A 21,083-nucleotide genomic window follows, 5' to 3' on the forward strand; every position below is an offset into this window, starting at 1 on the left:
CCCTGAAGTTTAGTGAGTGACAGTATTACATGATCTAAGTAAACATTTCTTTGCATGTTGCAGTAAACTTTTAAATGCTAAATAACAAAATCACATTGAAATACTTTTTTTTGGTCTCAGCTAAGGAATGTGTTTAAAAAACTCAACATCGTTTTGTAATTAATAGCCATTATTTTAAAAGACAAGACCTGTTAATTGAAATTTACAAAATTAAAAAGTTAAGTTTTTTTTAGTTTCTAAAGTATTTCAATGTTCAGTTCAGAATGTCAGGTTTTGTAAGTATATTGCTCAACCATATTAATTTATTTATTTTAAAAAATACTGTGTTGTAGCTTTATAAACCCTTTTGGTGCATGTTTGATTTTTTGGCACCTGGTATGATTTGCTTTGCTTAAATTATTTTGAACAGCATGATTTGCATTTTAAGTTTGTCTTCTTTAATGCATTATATATTTATTGTAAATTTAACCTTACCTATTGGAACTTTTGGTTCTGTTAAAAGTCTAAGCAGTTTATGTTTGTATGTACATCTGTTCTTTTCTCTCCTAGATTATTACAAAATAATTGAGTTTTAATTAAATAATATGTCACACTGTAGTCAAGGGGTGTAGTTTTGTTTTCTAGTGAAAGTGAAAGTTGCTCGGTCATGTCTGATTCTTTGTTACCCCATGGACTGTAGCCTGCCAGGTCCTCTGTCCATGGAATTCTCCAGACCATAATACTGCAGTGGGTAGCCTTTCCCTTCTCCACGGGATCTTCCCAACCCAGGGATCAAACCCAGGTCTCCTGCATTGCAGGCAGATTCTTTCCCATCTGAGCCACCAGGGAAGCCCACCACTTTGTAAACACATTGTTTTATAGTGGAGACTAAAGAAACTATAAGTGTTCCACTTACTTTCTTCTACCAAAGTATTTTGATTTTCAGTTTAATATATATTTCTTACTAGAATGACTTACAATCCTAAAAGATATTATAGAATCGTTTGTTGATATTGGACTGAAGCTTTTTAAAACTTATTTTTATGGGAAAATATAATTAAGGAAGACCTGGACACAGCATGACTTAGTGACTGATCAACAACAACATAATCAAGGAGGGATATGCAGGTTAATTAAATTTCATAATAAACTCCTTGAACCTGTCCTATTTATTCGTTGTATTGGAATCTTTTGTCAGTTAAAGTAACTTGGCAATTGACTGGGGCTTGAAAATTTCTTTCAAGGATTTTGTTTTAATGACATTTTACCTACGTTCTGAGAGCATAAGAATATTTTTAGTAAAAGTGTAACATTAAAAAAATTAAAATGTAGTAAGATGGGAGTAATTTGGCCTACTTTTTCTGAGAGAAATTTTGTAAAATTTTAAAAATCCCTAAATTTATGCCTTTTTTGGACTCAGTAATGCCACTTAAGAATAATCTACATTAAAGAACTTTCAAGGAAACATAAGAAGATTTAGGTACAGGTTTACGTAAGTGTTATTTTCAAAGCAAAAAATAAGGAAGAATAAATATCTAGTTAAGGGGATTAAACTATTGTGTATCATATAATGAAATAAAATACTATCAATGCAATTATTGCCTTAAGGAGTTAAAAGGGGAAGTGTTCACCTTATAATGCTTTGTGAAAATGACAGAATATAATTTTATGTGCACTTCTGTATAGAAAAAGGGCTTCCCATGTGGCACTACTGGTAAAGAACATGCCTGCCAATGCAGGAGATGTAAGAGACCATGGGTTTGATACCTGATCGGGAAGATCCTCAGGTGGAGGAAATGGCAACCCATTCCAGTATTCTTGCCTGGAGAATTCTGTGTACAGAGGAGCCTGGTGGGCTACAGTTCATAGGGTCACAAAGAGTCGAACATGACTGAGTGACTAACACACATACAATTATGAATAAAGAATGGCTACTTAATGAAGAAATACAGTGGAGAGACTGAAGAAAACCATGTGCCAGCAACTCCATTCGCCCAGATCTAGAGTTTCCTTCTTGTGTGGCCTTCAGTGAGGGTCCTTTCAAAAATTTTCTCTCTTTTTAAAAAAATCTCTACAATTGTTCCTCATCTGTTTTTGTTACCTTGCTCTGTTCTCATTTCTTCCTTTGTCTTTCTCTTTCTAATCTGATTCCCACCCCACTTCCTTTTAAGTGAATATAGTATGAAGTAATTATTTATACTTATATAGCAAAATATAAAAAGCTGCTGGATTAAATACATTTTTAATCTTGAGATAGGAGAAAAAACCCTTAATTTATGTTTCCTTCTGACTCTCTTTTGACTTTTAAATGGCAGTGACCCTCAGTTTTATATTTCCTAAATAGATAATAGTTGACCATTAAATGATGATTCTGATATACTATAATATTCCAATTCATCAAGGAAATATTTCTTTAAAAAATTGAGTATTACTTAGGTAGTAACAGTATTTTGTAAGCTACAACAGGTCTTTGCTTACTTTTTTTAATTAGAAGACTAACTGGAATTGCTCATTTTTTGTACATTCTAAAATATCAAAATTTCATTTCGTAAAAGTGCAATTGCATGTTTTAAATTGTTTTCTCTATTCTTCCTGGGTTACTAAAGCAAAACAAAATGTTGAAAGTGTTGAAATTTTTTATATTTAAACATGCAAAGTGTTATAGTTTTCAGGATTTATAGTTAATATCTAGGGAGCTTTTAATTAAGAAAAAATGTTTATACATTAAAATACTTGAATATATTTATGTTCTGAAGGATAAATTAGAAGGAGAGAAAGTCCTACTTAAAATAATTTTCATTTGGTTTGGTGCAGTATAAATTAGCAATTTGTAAGAACTATCATGTCTTATTTACTTTCCTGCTAGTAAAGATTTAAATGTGAAATCAAAATGAAAAAAAATTTATGTGTAAATATTATCTCATAGACACATACAAATAATTGTCCTAACCTATATATTTCATTGTGTGTGTGTGTCTTGTTTGGATTTTCATTATTAGTAGATCAATTCAGTCATTTTTAGCTAAAGTTTATTTGCCTTTCTGCCTGTGTACATAAGACTTTTAAGAACAAATTTCAAAAGTGCCTAACTTCTTTTACTCCTGTTCGTTAATTTTAATTAAGCTTTTTATTTTGACATAATTGCAGATGCACATGCAATTGCAAGAAATAATACAGACTACCCACTTTCCCTAAAGGTGACATCTTGTAAAAACTATCATATGGTGTCACATGCAAAATATTGACATTGACAGAGTCAACATACAGAAGAGTTACAACCCCACAGGGATCCCTCTTGTTACTTTTTTTTTTCTTTTTTAAATTAATTAATTTTAATTGGAGGCTAATTACTTTACAACGTTTTAGTGGTTTTTGCCATACATTGACATGAATCAGCCATGGGTGTGCATGTGTCCCCCATCCTGAACCCCACTCCCACCTCCCTCCCTATCCCATCCCTGAGGGTCATCCCAATTTACTGGCCCTGAGCACCCTGTCTCGTGCATCGAACCTGGACTGGCGATCTGTTTCACATATGAGAATATACATGTTTCAATGCTGTTCTCTCAAATCATCCTGCCCTTGCCTTCTCCCAGAGTCCAAAAGTCGGTTCTTTACATCTGTGTCTCTTTTGCTGTCTCGCATATAGGGTCATCATTACCATCCTTCTAAATTCCATATATATGCGTTAATATGCTAACCTATATATTTCTAAACATGAAACCCTATTAAGTACAGCTTCTTCAAACAATGAAAAATATCTGAGAAAAAGAAAAAAATAAGGAAATCTGGATGTTAGTTATTTTTGCCAGTATTGTAAATAAACACACTTTGGAAAAGCAGTTTCCATTCCGTTATCATTACTGTTAAGTTATTTTTCCACTAAGCTATCATTCTGTTAAGAATTTTTCTGTCTATGTTCATGAAGGATATTGGTCTGTAGCTTTCTCTTTTTTTTGGTAATTTTTTGGTTTGATTTTATTTTTAGTACTTTTCTGACCTTATAAAATGAGTTGGGAACTATTTCTTCATTTTTTATTTTTCTGAAGGAACTTGTAAGTTTGTCTAGGATTGGCATTTGCTTTTCTTTAAGTATTTAATAAAACTCATTAGTGAAACCATCTGGGTCTGGAGGGTTTCTTTTTTTTTAGTGTGAATGTTATGGAAAGGTGCTTGTTAACAAATTTGATTTTGCTACTAGATAGAGCTATTCAGATTTTTTGTTTCAGCTTATATCTTTTGGTAAGTTGTATTTTTCAAGGAGTTTGTTTATTTCATCTAAGTTGACTAGGTTAGCATAAAGTTATATGTAATATTCTCATTTTAATGTCTGTAGGATCTGTAGTGATGTCCCTTGTTTTATTCTTGACATTAGTAATTTGTGTTCTCTTTCTAGGTTGGTGTACCTAAGGATTTTTTCATTTTGTTAATCTTTTCAAAGAATCAACTTTTGGTTTTGTCTATTTCCATTATTGTTTGCTTTTTATTTCATTGATTTCAGCTGTTTTTGTTGTTATAGCCTTCTTTCTACTACTTATTTTTCATTACCTTGCTCTCTTTTTTTTCGTAGCTTTTTCAGATAGAACCATACGTTATTTATTTTAGGCCTTTCTTCTTAATATTAGTTAAAACTTAATATTAAATATTAAAACTACTTAATATTACTTAAAACTCCTCTAAGGTTTCATTGAGCTGTCCTGACAAATTTCAGTATACTGTATTTTCATTGTGATTCATTTGAAAAATATTTTCTAATTTCCTCTTTGATTTCTTCTTTGGTCCATGTATTTAGAAGATGTTACTTAATTTCCACTTTCTTCCCTAGATATCTTATTACTATGAGTTGTATTTTGGTCAGAGAACATATTCTTTACAATTGTAATCATTAACTTATTAACACATTTTGTGGATCAGCATGGATCAGCATATGGTCTATTTTGATAAATGTACCATCTGCACTTGAAAAGAATATGCATTCTGTAGTTGCTGAGTATGGATGTTTAAATATTAGTTGAATGGAGATGATTGGTAGTGTTGTTCAGATAATCTGTTTCTTAGTGACAATTTCCAGTAGTGTTCTATCAGTTGCTGAGAGAGAAGCTTTTGTATCTTCAAGTATGATTGTAGAAATGTTTCTTTTCCCTTTAATTCTGTCAGATTGGGCATCATGCATTTTGAAGCTCTGTTACTAGGAATAAGCAAATTGTTATTATGCCTTTTGATGCGTTGACTCTTAGCATTTTGAAATGTCCGTGGTTCTGGTAATACTCTTTGTCTTTAAGTCCACTTTATCTGCTTTTAACATCGCCTTTCCAGCTTTTGCCAACAAAGGTCCATATAGGCAAAGCTGTGGTTTTTCCAGTAGTCATGTGCAGATGTGAGAGTTGGACCATAAAGGAGGCTGAGCACCAAAGAATTGATGCTTTAGAAATGTGGTGCTGGAGAAGACTCTTGAGAGTCCCTTGGACTGCAAGGAGAGCAAACCAGTCAATGCTAAAGGAAATTAATCCTGAATATTCATTTGAAGGACTGATGCTGAAGTTCCAGTACTTTGGCCACCTGATGAGAAGAGCTGACTCACTGGAAAAGACCCTGATGCTGGGAAAGATAGAAGGCAGGAGGAGAAGGGGTGACAGAGGATGAGACGGTTAGAAGGCATCAGTGACTCGATTGACATGAGTTTGAGGAAACTCTGGGAGATAGTAAAGGACAGGGAAACCTGGTGTGCTGCAGTCCATGGGGTGCAAAGAGTTGGACACTACTTAGCAACTGAACAACTCCAGCCTTAGGGGCTTCCCAGGTGGTAAAGAATCCACCTGCTACTGCAGGAGACACAAGAGATGCACGTTTGATCCCTGGGTCAGGAAGATCCCCTGGAGGAGGATATGGGAACCACTCCAGTATTCTTGCCTGGGAAATCCCATAGACAGAGGAGCCTGGCGAGCCACAGTCCATGGGGTCACAAAGAGTCAGATGTGACTGAGCGACTAAGCACAGCACTGCAGCAGCTCCAGTCTTAGAAGCTTATTGTTTGTATAATATGTCTTATGCCATTTATTTACTTTTAATCTATTAAAGTGTAATTCTTGCAGATATCATATAGTTGGGTCTTGCCTTTTTATCTGTTTTAACAACCTCTGCCTTTTAATTGGAGAAGGCAATGGCAACCCACTCCAGTGTTCTTGCCTGGAGAATCCCAGGGATGGGGGAGCCTGGTGGGCTGCCGTCTCTGGGGTCACACAGAGTCAGACACAACTGAAGCGACTTAGCAGCAGCAGCAGCCTTTTAATTGGATTGTTTAGTCCTTTAACATCAAAAGTAGTTATTGATAGAGTTGTAAGTAGGTTTACTATTTTACTGTTTGGTTTCTGCTTGTGCCTCTTCTTTTCTTCTGTTCTCATTTCCTGTGTTCTTTTGACTTAATATTTTTTGCAATCCCCTTCACAAAATTATTTATTTAGCTTTTTAACTGTATCCTTAATGCATTTTGTCTGTATGTATAATTGCTCTGCTAAGTCACTTCAGTCGTGTCTGACTCTGTGCGACCCCATAGACGGCAGCCCACCATGCTCCCTGTCCCTGGGATTCTCCAGGCAAGAGCACTGGAGTGGGTTACCATTTCCTTCTCCAATGCATGAAAGTGAAAAGTGAAAGTGAAGTCGCTCAGTCGTGCCCGACTCTTAGTGACCCCATGGACTGCAGCCCACCAGGCTCCTCTGTCCATGGGATTTTCCAGGCAAGAGTACTAGAGTGGGGTGCCATTGCCTTCTCTAGGAACTGCGAGTAGGCATCCTTGAACTCTACAGACTGCTTAGAGCTAATTCTACTTACAACCTTGTACCACATCACATACATTGTGGAAACATTGCAACCACATTTCCAAATTGGTCCATTTGTGACCTCCTTCATCCTTTATGCTTTGATGTCAAATGTATTATATCTACATACATTATAAACTCCGCATGGCAGTGTTGGAATTTTTGGACAATCAGGTTTATTTAATTTACTAGGGAGAAAGAAGTCTTTGATATTTACTCAGTATTTACCATTCCTGATGCTCTTCATTCTTTTTATTTTCTATTTTACCTTAAGCTGGGGTTTTTGTGGTTTTCCCTGCACAGGCGTGTTTCACACAGAAGCCATATGTTTGAACTGAATGTATATCAGAATTTAAGGCCCCTCCTTTCTGACTCTGCTCTTTTCTCTCACTTTGCAGTGGCTTTGGTTACCTTGCACCTTGCCCAATGCTTCTTTAGGCCAGAAAGACTGCAGGTTTGTTTTTTTTTTTTTTTTTTAAAGAATGGATTAGGCCAAAAGCTTCATAAAGTGGGTAACTCACTTAGTTCCATTCTTCCTTGTAATTGTTGATTCCTTTCCACAATCAACATGCTTTTTGGTCATTTTCCAGGGCTCTCAAATATTTATTTATAGTTGTAGTTGTTCTGTATAGGATTGGTCTGATTGAAGATAATTCAGCCTATACTGGAAGTAGAACCAGGACTTTTTAAGCTAAAAATGGTTGGAAAATATGGTGTGGTAATGTACAATCTTTGGAGAAGGAAGTGGCAACCCACTCCAGTGTTCTTGCCTGGAGAATCCCAGGGACAGAGGAGCCTGGCAGGCTACAGTTCATGGGGTCACAAGAGTTGGATACGACTTTGTGACTAGGTCAATGTACAATCTTAAGAGTCTTCTTATTTTAAAATATTTAGAAAAAGAGAGAAATTATGATGCATGTAATGCACACGCACACTGAAACAGAAAGAACTAGTTTTTCTAACTCCAGTCCACTTAATACAACATTAGATTGGAGTACATTTGCATGTAAATGTACGTAGTTTACCATGTATCAGAAGAAAAAATTTAAGGTTAAGATATGTATGTAGGGATATAAAGCTTTGGGATTTATTATGATTATTTTCAAGGGGATTATATTAGCTCCCCTCACATTTTAAAATTGGTACAGACTGCTGAAATCTTGGGCTTATTTCATAGGTTGAGTTTTATTGTGTGTTATACACGTAATGTTTTTTCACTTCTGATATATATTTGTCTTCTTTCCGTTAATGTAGTAAAGAAGATATAGTGTCAGTTTATGAGTCACAATTTTTGATGGATACTTTCCAATAAAATTTCCACTTTCTAGGAAATGTTCCTTTCCTGTTTCCTCTTGTTACTCCTTGGGTTCTTTATAATGCAGGAGGCAAAACTCTATGCTTTGATTTTGCTTTAACCTCTGTGCCAGTGGTGTTCCTCCCTGCTGTGTCTCCTTTACTTTGTATTATTTTCTTTTTCTCTGTCTTTTAAAAAGAGTTATTTTTCATTACCTTCGATTTTTTAATCCTTGTAAGTACTTAGAAAGACAGATTAGTAATATTGCTTACATTATTTGATTTTTTCCCCCCTCATTACTTTTTACACATTATACATTTGCCTAGCTCTTATCCTTTCATCCTAGGAGTTGTAAAATATTTTAAAATACTTTGGAAAGATGGTAACAATAACCCTGTGTACGAGACAGCAAAAGAGACACTGATGTATAGAACAGTCTTATGGACTCTGTGAGAGAGGGAGAGGGTGGGAAGATTTGGGAGAATGGCATTGAAACATGTATAATATCATGTATGAAACGTGTCGCCAGTCCAGGTTTGATGCACGATACTGGATGCTTTGGGCTGGTGCACTGGGATGACCCAGAGGGATGGTATGGGGAGGGAGGAGGGAGGAGGGTTCAGGATGGGGAACACATGTATACCTGTGGCGGATTCATTTCGATATTTGGCAAAACTAATACAATATTGTAAAGTTTAAAAATAAAATAAAAAAAATACTTTGCTCAGTATGTAGAGAATTTGAAGAAGTAAAAGCAAGGACTCTATATTATTCTCATTACATTGGGAAGGTCCTGCTTGTTGAATTTTTAGGTATTTCAAGATGTTCCAGTCAACTGACAAGGACTTCTCCTCACAGTGTCAGAACTGTAGTGATGATGAGAGTAATGCAACTAGGAAATAGTTCTGGTATGTAACCACTTTTGCATGTTTACTTCACCAGAAAACTCTGTGGAGTACAGTGGTATCTTATATTCCTTGTTAAAAGTTTGGGAAACTATTCGCATGCTTTCAAAGTAGATTTTCAGGTAATAGTACTAGTTAAAGATTATATTCTAAGCAGGTATAAAATACTGCAAAGTTTTAGGATATCTTCATTTCTTTACTGTCCTAGAAAAGGAAAAACAAAACGTAAACTTGCATTCTTAGAACTTTCTTAATAATCCAGTAATTGCCTAAACCCTAGGTTTTAGCACATTTCTTATTATAAAGTCATTATGTTACTATATGCTTTTTTAGTAAAATAACATTTACAAATATGCCATACTCCTTTTTATGTAGCTTATTGATGGAGATTCATTGGCTTTTCACTCTTTAAAAACTAAACTCTTCAGTTCTTATGTTGTCATAGATCATAAATAAATATTTTAGAAAATATATATCCAGTTTATAATGTATTTGGACACTTTGGTTATACTAGATCTTTATTGCAGAGCAACCTATGGTTTGGGTTCTTTTGTATAGTATAACAGTTAATTCTGTTGGATTGAATGAGGATAAAGAAGGTGGAATTCTCTGCCATTTTACTGTAACTTACTCTTATACAAATGATGAGTTGGTTATTGTTATGAGATAGATAGCATTTTTGTAATTGTTAATTTTTAGATTTAATGATGGCACTTGAATATACTTTGATATAATATATACTTGAGAAAACTTTCTGTGTTTATTATGACATATAAGTAATGTTATATTTGGTGAATCACACCCTACTCTCTGGGGTCATTTTGTTGTGTAAATGTTCTTTATTGTCCAGTAGTATAGCTTTCAGAACTCAAAATATTCAGTATATTATCAAGGGATATTAATTAGTCTCATTATCTTACAAAAACCCCAAAATAAGTGATTTGCCCAGGGATATAGGGTCATAGTAGGCCTGTAACTAAAGCTGAATTTGTTTTTCTAGCCGTGTAATTTAATCTATACCAAGAAATATTTCCTGTATGGATAACTTTGGTTCATTCACCTAAAGATAATTTATGAATAAACTCTGATGTTCTCTCATTTTTTAATTCTGCTAGTGTTTTCTTCATTCTAATAAAAAAGAAATCATGCTATAGTAACTAATTCTTGACCACACCCTCTCTTTCCCCTTCAGAAAAGTTGGAAGCTCAACCACCAACCCCAGGACAGCTGAGATATGGTAATGGTTCTATAATTATTTGTGCATCTGTCTTTTGGGCTTGAAATAACTATGTTATTCATTAATAGTACAGAAGGGTTAATAAATTAATTCATTCCAGATAAAATAGATTATCCTATTTATTATGCTAAAGCAAAAGGTTTATAAACTTAGTTTAAAACATAATATTATGGAATTTCTAAGATTGTTAACCATGTCTATCAGTGTTTACATATTGTTACCATCTAGAGATAGAATTATAGTAGAGGTTTTCTTAGTTCCCGGGAAAAAGGATATGTTTACTTCAGTTTGGATTTAAGTTGGATTATTTCAGAACTAGAATTTCTAAACTATTTTCTTTGGTGGAGAAAATGCTCTGACTTGTTTCTAATAATGAAGAAAGTAAAGTTCATTTTAAGCCACCCCAGAGAAGAACCTTATAATGCTGCTGGTCTGCTTTCTTTACTGTATTATGATTGGAATAACTGTTCAAGGGCTAACACCAAAGTAATGTAAAACAGTTTAGGGTCTTACTATAAAGACAATGGAAGAAGAGAAGTATTTAACAGTGCAGTGAATTTGAATGGTTGTAAATTAAAGCTAAATATTAGATATGGTTTACTAATAACTGCTGAGTTATAGAGTAATATTTTCCAAAGGAAACTGAAGAAATCACAAATTGGTAGTCTGTCATTATATACTGGAGAGCAGACATATGATTAAAATTTAGTAGCTAGTTCCTTTTTTTCTCTCAGAGGTAGAATATAATTTATCTTAGAAATCAGTAGCTTTTCCCAGGTATCAATACAATTTAAGAATTCTTTAAGATTTTTCTTTCCTTGGTAATCTTTTCTGATACTTCTAGGCTGGATTAATATACTCTAAGTCCATAACACTGTATAATGCTATCACCATTTAGGGGCTCATATTGAAGTTAACTATATGGCTCTGTTATCGTTCCCAGACTTCTTGAGGGCTGGAATCAACTATCTCTGTATCTCAAGTGCCCAACGGAGTGTTCAGTACATGTTATGTAATTTTTTGAAATTTATATTTTTCCTTTGGGTTGAAAATAAATTTTTATTTATGGGATACATTTATTTACATCTAAACATCAAAACATGATATATTTTACAGTTGCAGGAAATTATTATAGCAATGTAGCAACATGCTTTGGTTTTACTGACCAAGTTTCTACTAAGATAACTATTAGCTTAATCTTAGTTTTGTAATCTTGACATCTAATTTTAAGATGATTATAACTAGCTAGAGAAGGCAATGGCATCCCACTCCAGTACTCTTGCCTTGAAAATCCTGTGGACGGAGGAGCCTGGTGGGCTCCAGTCCATGGGGTCGCTAAGAGTCCGGCACGACTGAGTGACTTCACTTTCACTGTTCACTTTCCTGCATGGGAGAAGGAAATGGCAACCCACTCCAGTGTTCTTGCCTGGAGAATCCCAGAGACAGGGGAGCCTGGTGGGCTGCCGTCTATGGGGTCGCACAGAGTCGGACACGACTGAAGCGACTTAGCTTAGCAGTGTAACTAGCTAGTTTTAGACATGTCATCAGATTAACCCCAAAATGGATAATAATTCCAAAAGTTTCATATTTTACCATATTTACTTTTCAAAGATGATTGAGAAGGTGTTTGGGCATCTTCTCTCCATATATATATATATCTAAGTAGTAGCTCTCTCTTCACTGTAAATGTTCCATATAGTGAACTATTAGAATTTCATTATACTCCTTTGACTTACCAATTTGTAGTATTTTTTGAAATTCTGTATGTATTTTAGAAGCTGATTATTATAAAATTTTGAATGTCTGGTCATTAAGCACCTGGACCTAGGCAAAAAGTTGAAGAATTAAGACAGCCCTTTAATGAAGAAACCCTGTTTCACTAATGTCATTTGATTTTTTATTATCTTTTAAAACAATATACTTTATAATTAAAAAGATGCTGCTTTTTACCTGGGACATTCTTATGTGGTAGCAAGAACTTTGAAATGACCTAGAATATATACCATTTTCCCCCTTGCTTCATAGTCTTTGATAGTGCTTGTGGGTAGAAATATTTCTTGTTTTACTGTTTATTAGCCTTCTCTTATTGGTGCAGAACTCAACCATAGTAGTATCAAATTTTCATAACTTCTAGATTATATTTTAATTGTACTTTCTGTGGACTTAACTGCATTAAAAGAAGAAAGATGTAAAGTCACTAAACACATAACTAACCAGTTGGTTTAAGGGACTATTTTTTGATGTGGTATAAAACTAAATGCTTTGATGCCTATTTTTAAAAAGCCCTCAGTTGAGTGGATGTTGACTATACCTTGGCAGATTTATAGAGTAATTAGAATAAAGTCTTAACTATGCTCAGCTTTTAATCTGTTTCACAGTCTTCCCTCAATTGTCTTAGTTTGGAATTTTCTTCCTTTCCAAGGTAGATGTCCTCAACTTAATTAACTAATGTTTGTTGAGCATCTACTATGCACTAGGTATTCTGCAATGTGCTGAAGATGCAAATAGGAAAAAAAGATGAAGCTAAATATATTTTTAAAATAGACATTAGCTCTTCCTAGTTACATTTCTGTTTTCTCAGGTCATCCAGATTATGTACAGATTATGTAGATAAGGTATGGTGTGCTTTTGGTAGGAAGAGGCCAAGTTACATTTTTATTTAAATCAAATATTGTTTGTTTTAGTTTGTGAAAGCAGTCAGGGATACTGATGTGTTGAGGAAGGAAAGAGGATTTTGAATCCAGATGTCTAATAAAAATGACATAATCACATTTCCCTAACAGTGTTTAAAAAATTGTTTGATAAGTAAATGTGACCAGATAACTTCCCTGAAATTTGATTCAGGGAAGTTTGATTTTTTATTATTTCTAGTATGGAGATCAATTTTATGATATCAGTCTTTAGGTATAAGAGAGAAAAAGATTGATGTCAATAGATATTTAACAGGTAAAATATGGTACTCATAATATGTATTTATTTATTTGTTCTGTCATTAACTGTACGTAATTTGTACACGTGTGTGTGTTGCCAATAAGAAAACACAAAAGCCTACACAATTAATTTTACATGTTATGTGTTTTTTATTTTGTTTTTTCCCCATTATAGCTTCTACCAAGTATATAAACATAGCAGAAGCAGAATCTTTTGGCTGTGGGAAATGGAAAGCAAATTCCAAAACTTAAAGCATATCTACTTATGAGACTTTAACCATATGATCTGTTTTTTGTCATTTTAAATTATAGAAATCTTAAAATATATTTTTCTGTTTTTGATGTTTTTCAGTATTCATCCACAATGCGATACCTTTCATAGGGTTTGGCTTTTTGGATAATGCAATTATGATTGTTGCAGTAAGTTCTTTCAACCCTTCTATTTTGAATTAATAAAGAAATGTGGTCTAAATTTTCCTTATAATTTATATATTATAGTTGTAAAGCTTTAGTTAACATAATGAATAAGACTATTTTTAGCTGTATTTCATGTTAATTAGATTGTAGCTCAGTTTTAAGGCATTATATCTATTAATCATCAAGACTTTTGGTAAAGCATTGACAATAATAAACAGATATTTATTGAGTATATTATTCTGTTCTAGTTTCAACATTCTTATTAAATAAAAAAGTTTGTAAAATTTTCTGATGTTCTCTAATTTTATCAGCAGTTCTCATATGTGTATGTTATTAATTAGTTCCTTGTCCAGTTTTGCCATACAAAAAATATTTACAAGAGTGTTTTGATATTTAGTCTATCCATTTAACTCAAAGATGATTTAAGTTTCAATTCAGGATACTGTAAATGATAAGGCCTTCAGTCTTTGTTCCATCATAGTGTTAAAAATTCTCTTTTGCTGGAGTCATTTTCATTTAAGGTTGTTTCTTAAAGGTATTGTTTAATCGTAGGAATGGTCAATTGACCTTTCATACTCTTCTATGACATCTTTTGTCAATATATACCAATTTTGGGTCTAGATTATAAAGTCATGATGAAAATACACGTCCATCATTAGTCCACGAGGAAAATGCAGGTCTTCTGAAGCTGCCTAGTTCTGTATCCAGTTCTCCTCATTGACTCAAAGTTTTAAAAAGTCTAAAAATTATAAATATTGTGTAGGAAACTACTCAAAAAAAAAAGGGGGGGTGCTTTTAGGATTATCGAATATGAGGAAAAAATAGTTGAGAGATGCCAGGGTTTTTTTTTTTTAATTTGTCATTGTTTGTTTTGTTTTTTGTTTCAGTGTTTTGACGGTCACATATACTATAGGTGGGTAGAAATAGAATATTTGGTTTTAAAATAGGGATGAAAGTATAGTTTACATTGTATAGATTATAAAATTTGCTTGAAGACTATCTAAAATTGGTTCGCTCAAGAATGGTTTTCTTTGCTATATAGTCTTACTTTATGTCCAGATTGATGGGGATCAGATATCCAGAAATTCTAGCCGTTCAGCTGGTTGAGGAAACACAAGGTTTATACATCAGGAAGGTATCTCGCTTGGTAAACAGTCATAGAAGATACTGTAGCATGCACATAATTTGAAAGTGATCAGCACCCATTGGATGGATAATTCTTGAGCAGAGTAGTCTGGTAAGAGCATCTAAAATATAATTTCAAAATGCTAGCTTTTTGGCTGATAATGATAATTTCCTAATATGTATACAAGAATCAAGTTGATTAATTTATATATCTGTGAATAAAAGAAACTTTTTCAACCATGTCATACTACCTTTTCTGAAGTAAACCTTTAGTAAGCCTTGAGTTGGTTAGATTATTTAAATTGTTAGTGTAAGTGAAGTCTAATTTTATTTACTATTTATAGAAAAAAACACTATGATTAAATTATAAACTGTCATTTAAGACTTGGTGTATTCCTGAATAGATTGGATTAAAGCTTCTCTGTTACAATTTTACACTCAGTATTTTAATTCTGTATTGATAGCAGGTATCCCCTCATTCTACCATCTTAAAAATCTTTTTTTTTTTGCCTCAGTTGAGCAAACCTTAGATATTCAAATGATGAAAGGCTATCCTAAAGGGAAGTGTTGAGATGATATATTTTGCTTAAAGAGAGAGGGCAGGGAGATTTTGAAGAGGGAGCAGAATAGGGAAACTGGGTAGTTTCTTAGATCCTGAATAAGACCTTCACAGTATGGTCTTGGGGCTTCCCTGGTAGCTCAGCTGTTAAAGAAACTGCGTGCAGTACAGAAGATCCCTGTTTGATTCCTGGGTTGGAAAGATCCCCTGGAGAAGGGAATGGCTACCCACTCCAATATTCTGGCTTGGAGATTCCATGGACTGTATAGTCCACGGGGTCGCAAACAGTCAGACATGACTGAGTGACTTTCACTTTCATCAACTTTCAGTATGGTCTTACTATTTCTTTGAAATAAATATCTCAAGTAATTGATGTGCTGTGCTTAGTCGCTCGTTTGTGCCCAACTCTATAACCCAATGGACTGTAGCCCGCCAGGCTCCTCTGTTCATGAGGATTCTCCAGGCAAGAATACTGGAGTGGGTTCCCATGCCCTCCTCCAAGGGATCTTCCCAAACCAGGGATTGAACCCTGGTCTCAATCAATGCAGGTAGATACTTTACCATCTGAACCACCAAGGAAGCCCAAGAATACTGGAGTGGGTAGCCTATCCCTTCTCCAGTGGGTCTTCCCAACCCAGGAATTGAACTGGAGTCTCCCACATTGCAGGCAGATTTTTTTATCAGCTGAGCTACCAGGGAAGCCCCAAGAAACAGATATCTGTGTTTAAATACAGATACCAATTAAGACAGAACAACTACAGCCACATTCTAAAGTCAAATTATTGTAATGTTCCTATCTTGTGTTACTCAGGCCTGTGTCTTATTGTTAGTGTGACTAGAGTGGACTGTTTTTCTAGGCCTGAGATGATTGACTCTAACTCAGTAAAATTTGTTTTTCTGGTTTATGTTGAAATCCAGTTTCACAGACATCACCAATTTTTAATTTATATAGTACTGAAATAAGTATGTAAACTACTGGCTTAAAACTGATTAAGAGTAAAAGGTGTGTTAAAATAGCCTGTGATAATTGCAGAATAATTCAGAAACAGTTAAATTTTCCAGAGAGACTTTTTTAATAGACCGCTAAGACTAAAAATCTATAAATAATATAACTATAGAATCTATGAAAAGGAAAATAAGTGAACATTGTTATTTTAAGAATGTTTTTCACCTTTTTTTGTTAAACACTAATTGCCATTATAGGATAGCTGTGACTGTTTGAAGATAGTAAGTTAAGAAAACATTCTTTTTAATGTTTAATTTTTAACTGATTCTTTTTTTTGTATCGTGTCATTTGATATTTTTCCTGTTAGGTATACTCTCTTGATTGCTACCCTAATTGCGATCATGTAAACAAATTCCTATATAACTTCTCGTAGTAGATTTGACCTTTATTCTTGGCTGCTGTTCATACTAAGCTTTTAATTTCATAGTTTTTTTTTAATTTTTGTGTTGTTGGATTGCTTATTATAACTTATATTTTAGTGAGTGGGGGGCAGAATTCTTCTTACAATTTAATTAGGATAAACTTGATTAGAATTCTAGAATAGATGAATAAGATTGAGGTGATGAACCAAGTACAACTTTAAGACAACTAGTACTAGGTTTATTTATAATTTCTACCCTACCTGTTAACACGAAATTTGATGTTAATATGGGGAAAAGGAAAAGAGGAGAGATTTTATTGCCTTCAAACCAACTTTGACTTTACATGAAGCTTTTCATGCTATTAGAAGCATCTTCAGGTTTCTTAAATTCAACCAAGTGATTAAGCATGTAAATGCTTTATAAATACATGTGTTGGCAGACAGATTCATTTTAGGTAATTTCCAATGAGTTGTTGCTGTTAAAGGTGCTGTATTTATTTTTTGTACATTGTAGCTGTCTGGTGCTTCTCTCCTATATTAATACTCCACTGTTTTTTCATCCATGTATAAAGATATTTCTTTGTGCCTGTTTTCTTTTTCTTCAGAAATCTGTTTCTTTGCGTTCCTTTACAACCTTGTAACTTTAATGCCTGGGAGACCTTTACATCAGGCTATTTGGTCCATACTCTATAGGAATTATATTTGAAAGGAGTGGAATCAAAAGGCCTAGGGGAAGGAAAATTGAGGAAGTTAAATTTAACTTCTCTTCAGTTTTGTAAATAATTGAGTAATGCAATATAACTGTATACCAGATAAGGCATCTCTTTTGTTTTTCCTCAACAAATACTGAAATTTGTAGGGTGTTTTTTTTTCCCTCCACAAGTATCATTGAGATTTAAAAAATTTTTTTAGAAATTTTCAACCATCAATATTTAAGAGAACTTTTGAAAAGTCCATTTTTGGCAGCATTGCATAAGGGTTAGAACTGAATTAGCACAATAGATTCTAGGATTTCTTTTTTTTATGTAGTAACCCATCAGAATCGTTTAATCTTCAGTTCCGTATCTTTAAAAGTAGAAGTGAAAATATGAGCCCTTGTTTTCTTTAGAGGGAGTCTTAAACTCTCAATAAGTAAATTCAATGGAGCTTCATTTTTGCTGTATCTTTATTGTATTAAATGCTGTTGTTGCTTGTAAATGAATTATATAGTCTCATTATCTAGTGATTAAAGAGTTAAATGTTTTAAGGATAATTTTTGAAGTCTGATTTTTTGGGTCCTTAGAAACTGGTCTAGTCTTTTACATCTTTTATAAGATAAATACCAATAGTATATAATTATATCATTCAGAATTTAAAATTTAGGTGAGTTGGTTATCTTTGTGTTCAAAAGCATTAAAGCACCTTTCCATAGTAGGAAAATATAAATTCTAGATTATTAATGATGAATTGTATTGTTCTGTGTGTTGCTATTTTTTATTTTTATGAAGGCTTAATTGTAATGAATAAAATATTGATGTTATTTCTGCATGAATGCATATATGTAATAAATAAGTGATTTGCTATAGTATATGCATATTTATGTATATTATATATATAAATTTGCTGTAATAAAATTGTTTTATCTGTTTTAATTAATGCTTTACTATTTTATAGCCACTTCAGTTTTAATTTGTAAGATTAATTTCTTTGTAATTGTTTTTCAGGGAACCCATATTGAATTGTCTATTGGAATTATTTTGGGAATTTCAACTATGGCAGGTATTTAATAATAGTAGTGTAATTATTCCATTGTCTGTATATTTATGAAACATTTTAGTAGGTTAAGTATAGAAGAGGATACTTCATTTGAATGAATTTATTCACTGAGATGTCTGTCATTAATAGTTTATCTCCTTAATCCTGTCCTTTAATTTTTAATTTGGTAAATGTAGTATGCATTTTTCTGAGAATGTTTGGGTACTTTATGTTAGTTAATGAGTAACAGTAATCTGCTATATTGATTGTGTTAAAAAATTTTTTTTCTCTTAATTCAGTGTTACCCTAAAACCTTCCTACCCATTTCTCTATCAAATTATTTATTTTCAAGCTGGGAAGAAAAATCAAGGAAGGAAACACAAGATCAAAAATCTGATTTAGTTCTGTCTCCTTCTTTCCCCACAAATACCACTCTACTCTTCATGATGGTGAAATTTGGGAACAATTCTGTGTTACGTTACTATGGAACATGTGAAGTAGATGAGTAACGAAAGAGGCATTTCTCTCCTTGATTTTCTTGAATGTCATTAGCTGTACTTACTCTTTAACTTTCAAGTATCCAAATTCCCTTAAATATTGTCTGAAAGTTGAACTACAGAATGTTATGCAAATTTTTTAATATTGAAACCAAAATGGAAACTGGCTGCCACATCAGACAAAAAAAAACTACTAATTGATGGAGGTAGAAGACTATAATCTCAGATCTCTATTTTGAGATCTTGAAATTCAGAGCTATCCAATGAGTTACTTTGGATATAGTCATTGTAGCTTAGAAAGGTGGTAACTCTTCCAGACCAGTGCTTTATTGATTACCTGGTGATCTACTATAGTGATTTTTCTGACTTTTATGTAGTAATTCACTTGTCCATTTTTCATTTTTTTAGCTGCTGCTTTGGGAAACCTTGTGTCAGATTTAGCTGGTCTTGGGTAGGTTCACTTGTGCATGTGTATACTTACTCTCTATTCTCCATTTTCCTTTAATTGGGAAGGATTTTGAAAAGGGACATTTATTTTTGCATGTGTGTTTTAGAACTAAATTTTTAAAATTAATGTTTCTAAATCAGCAGCACTAAATGTTTGGTGTACATCAAATATAGATGCCTAGCTCACATCTCAGTCTTGCAGAATTAGTGTCTCTAGGGATGGGGCCCTGACATTTGAGTTTAAGAATCTTCTCAAGCAATTCTGATATGTGTAAATTTTTTTCTAAAACTACCGTAAGGTAAGCAGAGTTGAATTTTTCATGTCCCGAAATGTTTATATGTATTTTATAAATATTTCTAGGGATGAGACAGGACTAAAAGTAAGAAACCCTATCATTATTTCATACCCCACCCCGTCCTCCCACTAAGTCCAAAGATAAGAAATATGGCTCAAATGTGAGGACACTGACTGGGCATGTTTTCTAGAGAGAGGAATTTTCAAAGCGAATAATGGCCAAAGCATACATGGACTTGGCTAATTTTTGCTCTTTTTATTCCATGTGGCAAGAAGGAATGATGAAACAAACTGAGGGCGCCTACTCAGAAAAGGCCAGCTTTCTCTCTTTCTGTTTTTACATTTTCTCTTCTAAGCAGCAGATGGCCTGGGCTGCTTCCTGAGCTTGGGGAAACCTAGGAAGTATGAATTAGACAGAGTTGGCATTAATTATTGTGATAAACATACTCTGTCTTGCTCAGTCTTTGGTTCTGTTTCTTCCTTTTTTTTTTTTTTTTGGTTCATTTTGATGGTAAGTTTTGAGATTTGAATTTGGGTCTAGGAGCAGTCTACTTAGCCCTATAATCTAGGGAAAGGCAGCTTTATACATGATCTAACTCTGTATATTAGACATCTGCACTTAAGTATGGGGCCACAGCTACTGTTCAAAACACAGTTTCTTTGTTCTGGGCCAAAGCAGAAATTTTGTAACCTGGAATTTCTGATGTAAACCTGTAGTGATATTATCTCTTAAACATTCCATTTCCCAGTTTCCAACATTAAGGTTTATAATGATAATATTATAGATTTGTTGGGACTCTTCCACCTAAGAACTATCTCTCCTCTGCCTTAAAATACCATTATGTAGTAAATACCACATTTTATCAATCTTAGTTGCATAGGTTTTTAGAACTTAACATATCTAATGTTGGGATCCATCTTATAATTGATGGTATGCATAATTTAATTAGCAAATTTTTTTCTTTATTCCAGTTCTTTAAGTAAGACTGTATCCAATAAGCAATGGCCACTTAGAAGATACTTGAAATTGCCCTGAAAATTATAGGCTGTTTTTCTTAGTATATCAGTCTGATAAATTTTAAGAAAACTTTTTTTCTGGTGACAGTTATTAAATTATATGTTAAAGTGCTTTGCTTTTGAATTTGGAATAAATGCATTAATTGTAATTGTAAAATTTTTATATACCTTAAATTGTTCTTTTTAAAGTAATGGTAGAGAGTAATTACTCTTAAGTCAGTTAATTTACCTGTGTATTAAATATGTCAATCTGGAAAATTTTAAACCAAATATATGTATATACAATAAAGATGAAAATTGTAAAAGAAAGTTTACACCATTTCTGGAGTATACAGATATAAAATTATCTTTGTTATAGTCATGAGTTTTTCATATGTGAGAACATAGTTTTTCATATGTGTCTCTTTAAAAACTTATATTCTGTCCTCTTTTTTTTTTTTTTTTTTTAATTTTTTTTTATTT

General features: G+C 33.3%; 1 protein-coding gene across 1 annotated transcript in view; it reads left to right on the forward strand.

Moving 5' to 3' along the window:
• TMEM65 (transmembrane protein 65) overlaps positions 1-21,083 on the forward strand; it is a 44,514-nt gene that overhangs the window by 20,467 nt on the left and 2,964 nt on the right. Inside the window, exons 2-6 of the mRNA XM_010838906.1 lie at positions 8,904-8,999; positions 10,189-10,233; positions 13,516-13,583; positions 18,335-18,389; positions 19,271-19,313. Coding sequence (XP_010837208.1) covers positions 8,966-8,999; positions 10,189-10,233; positions 13,516-13,583; positions 18,335-18,389; positions 19,271-19,313 — 245 coding nt within the window. The 5' untranslated portion in view covers positions 8,904-8,965. The remainder of the gene's footprint in view (positions 1-8,903; positions 9,000-10,188; positions 10,234-13,515; positions 13,584-18,334; positions 18,390-19,270; positions 19,314-21,083) is intronic.

This window comes from Bison bison, unplaced genomic scaffold (assembly GCF_000754665.1).
Source record: "Bison bison bison isolate TAMUID 2011002044 unplaced genomic scaffold, Bison_UMD1.0 scf7180017864108, whole genome shotgun sequence".
Taxonomy (NCBI): Eukaryota; Metazoa; Chordata; class Mammalia; order Artiodactyla; family Bovidae; genus Bison; species Bison bison.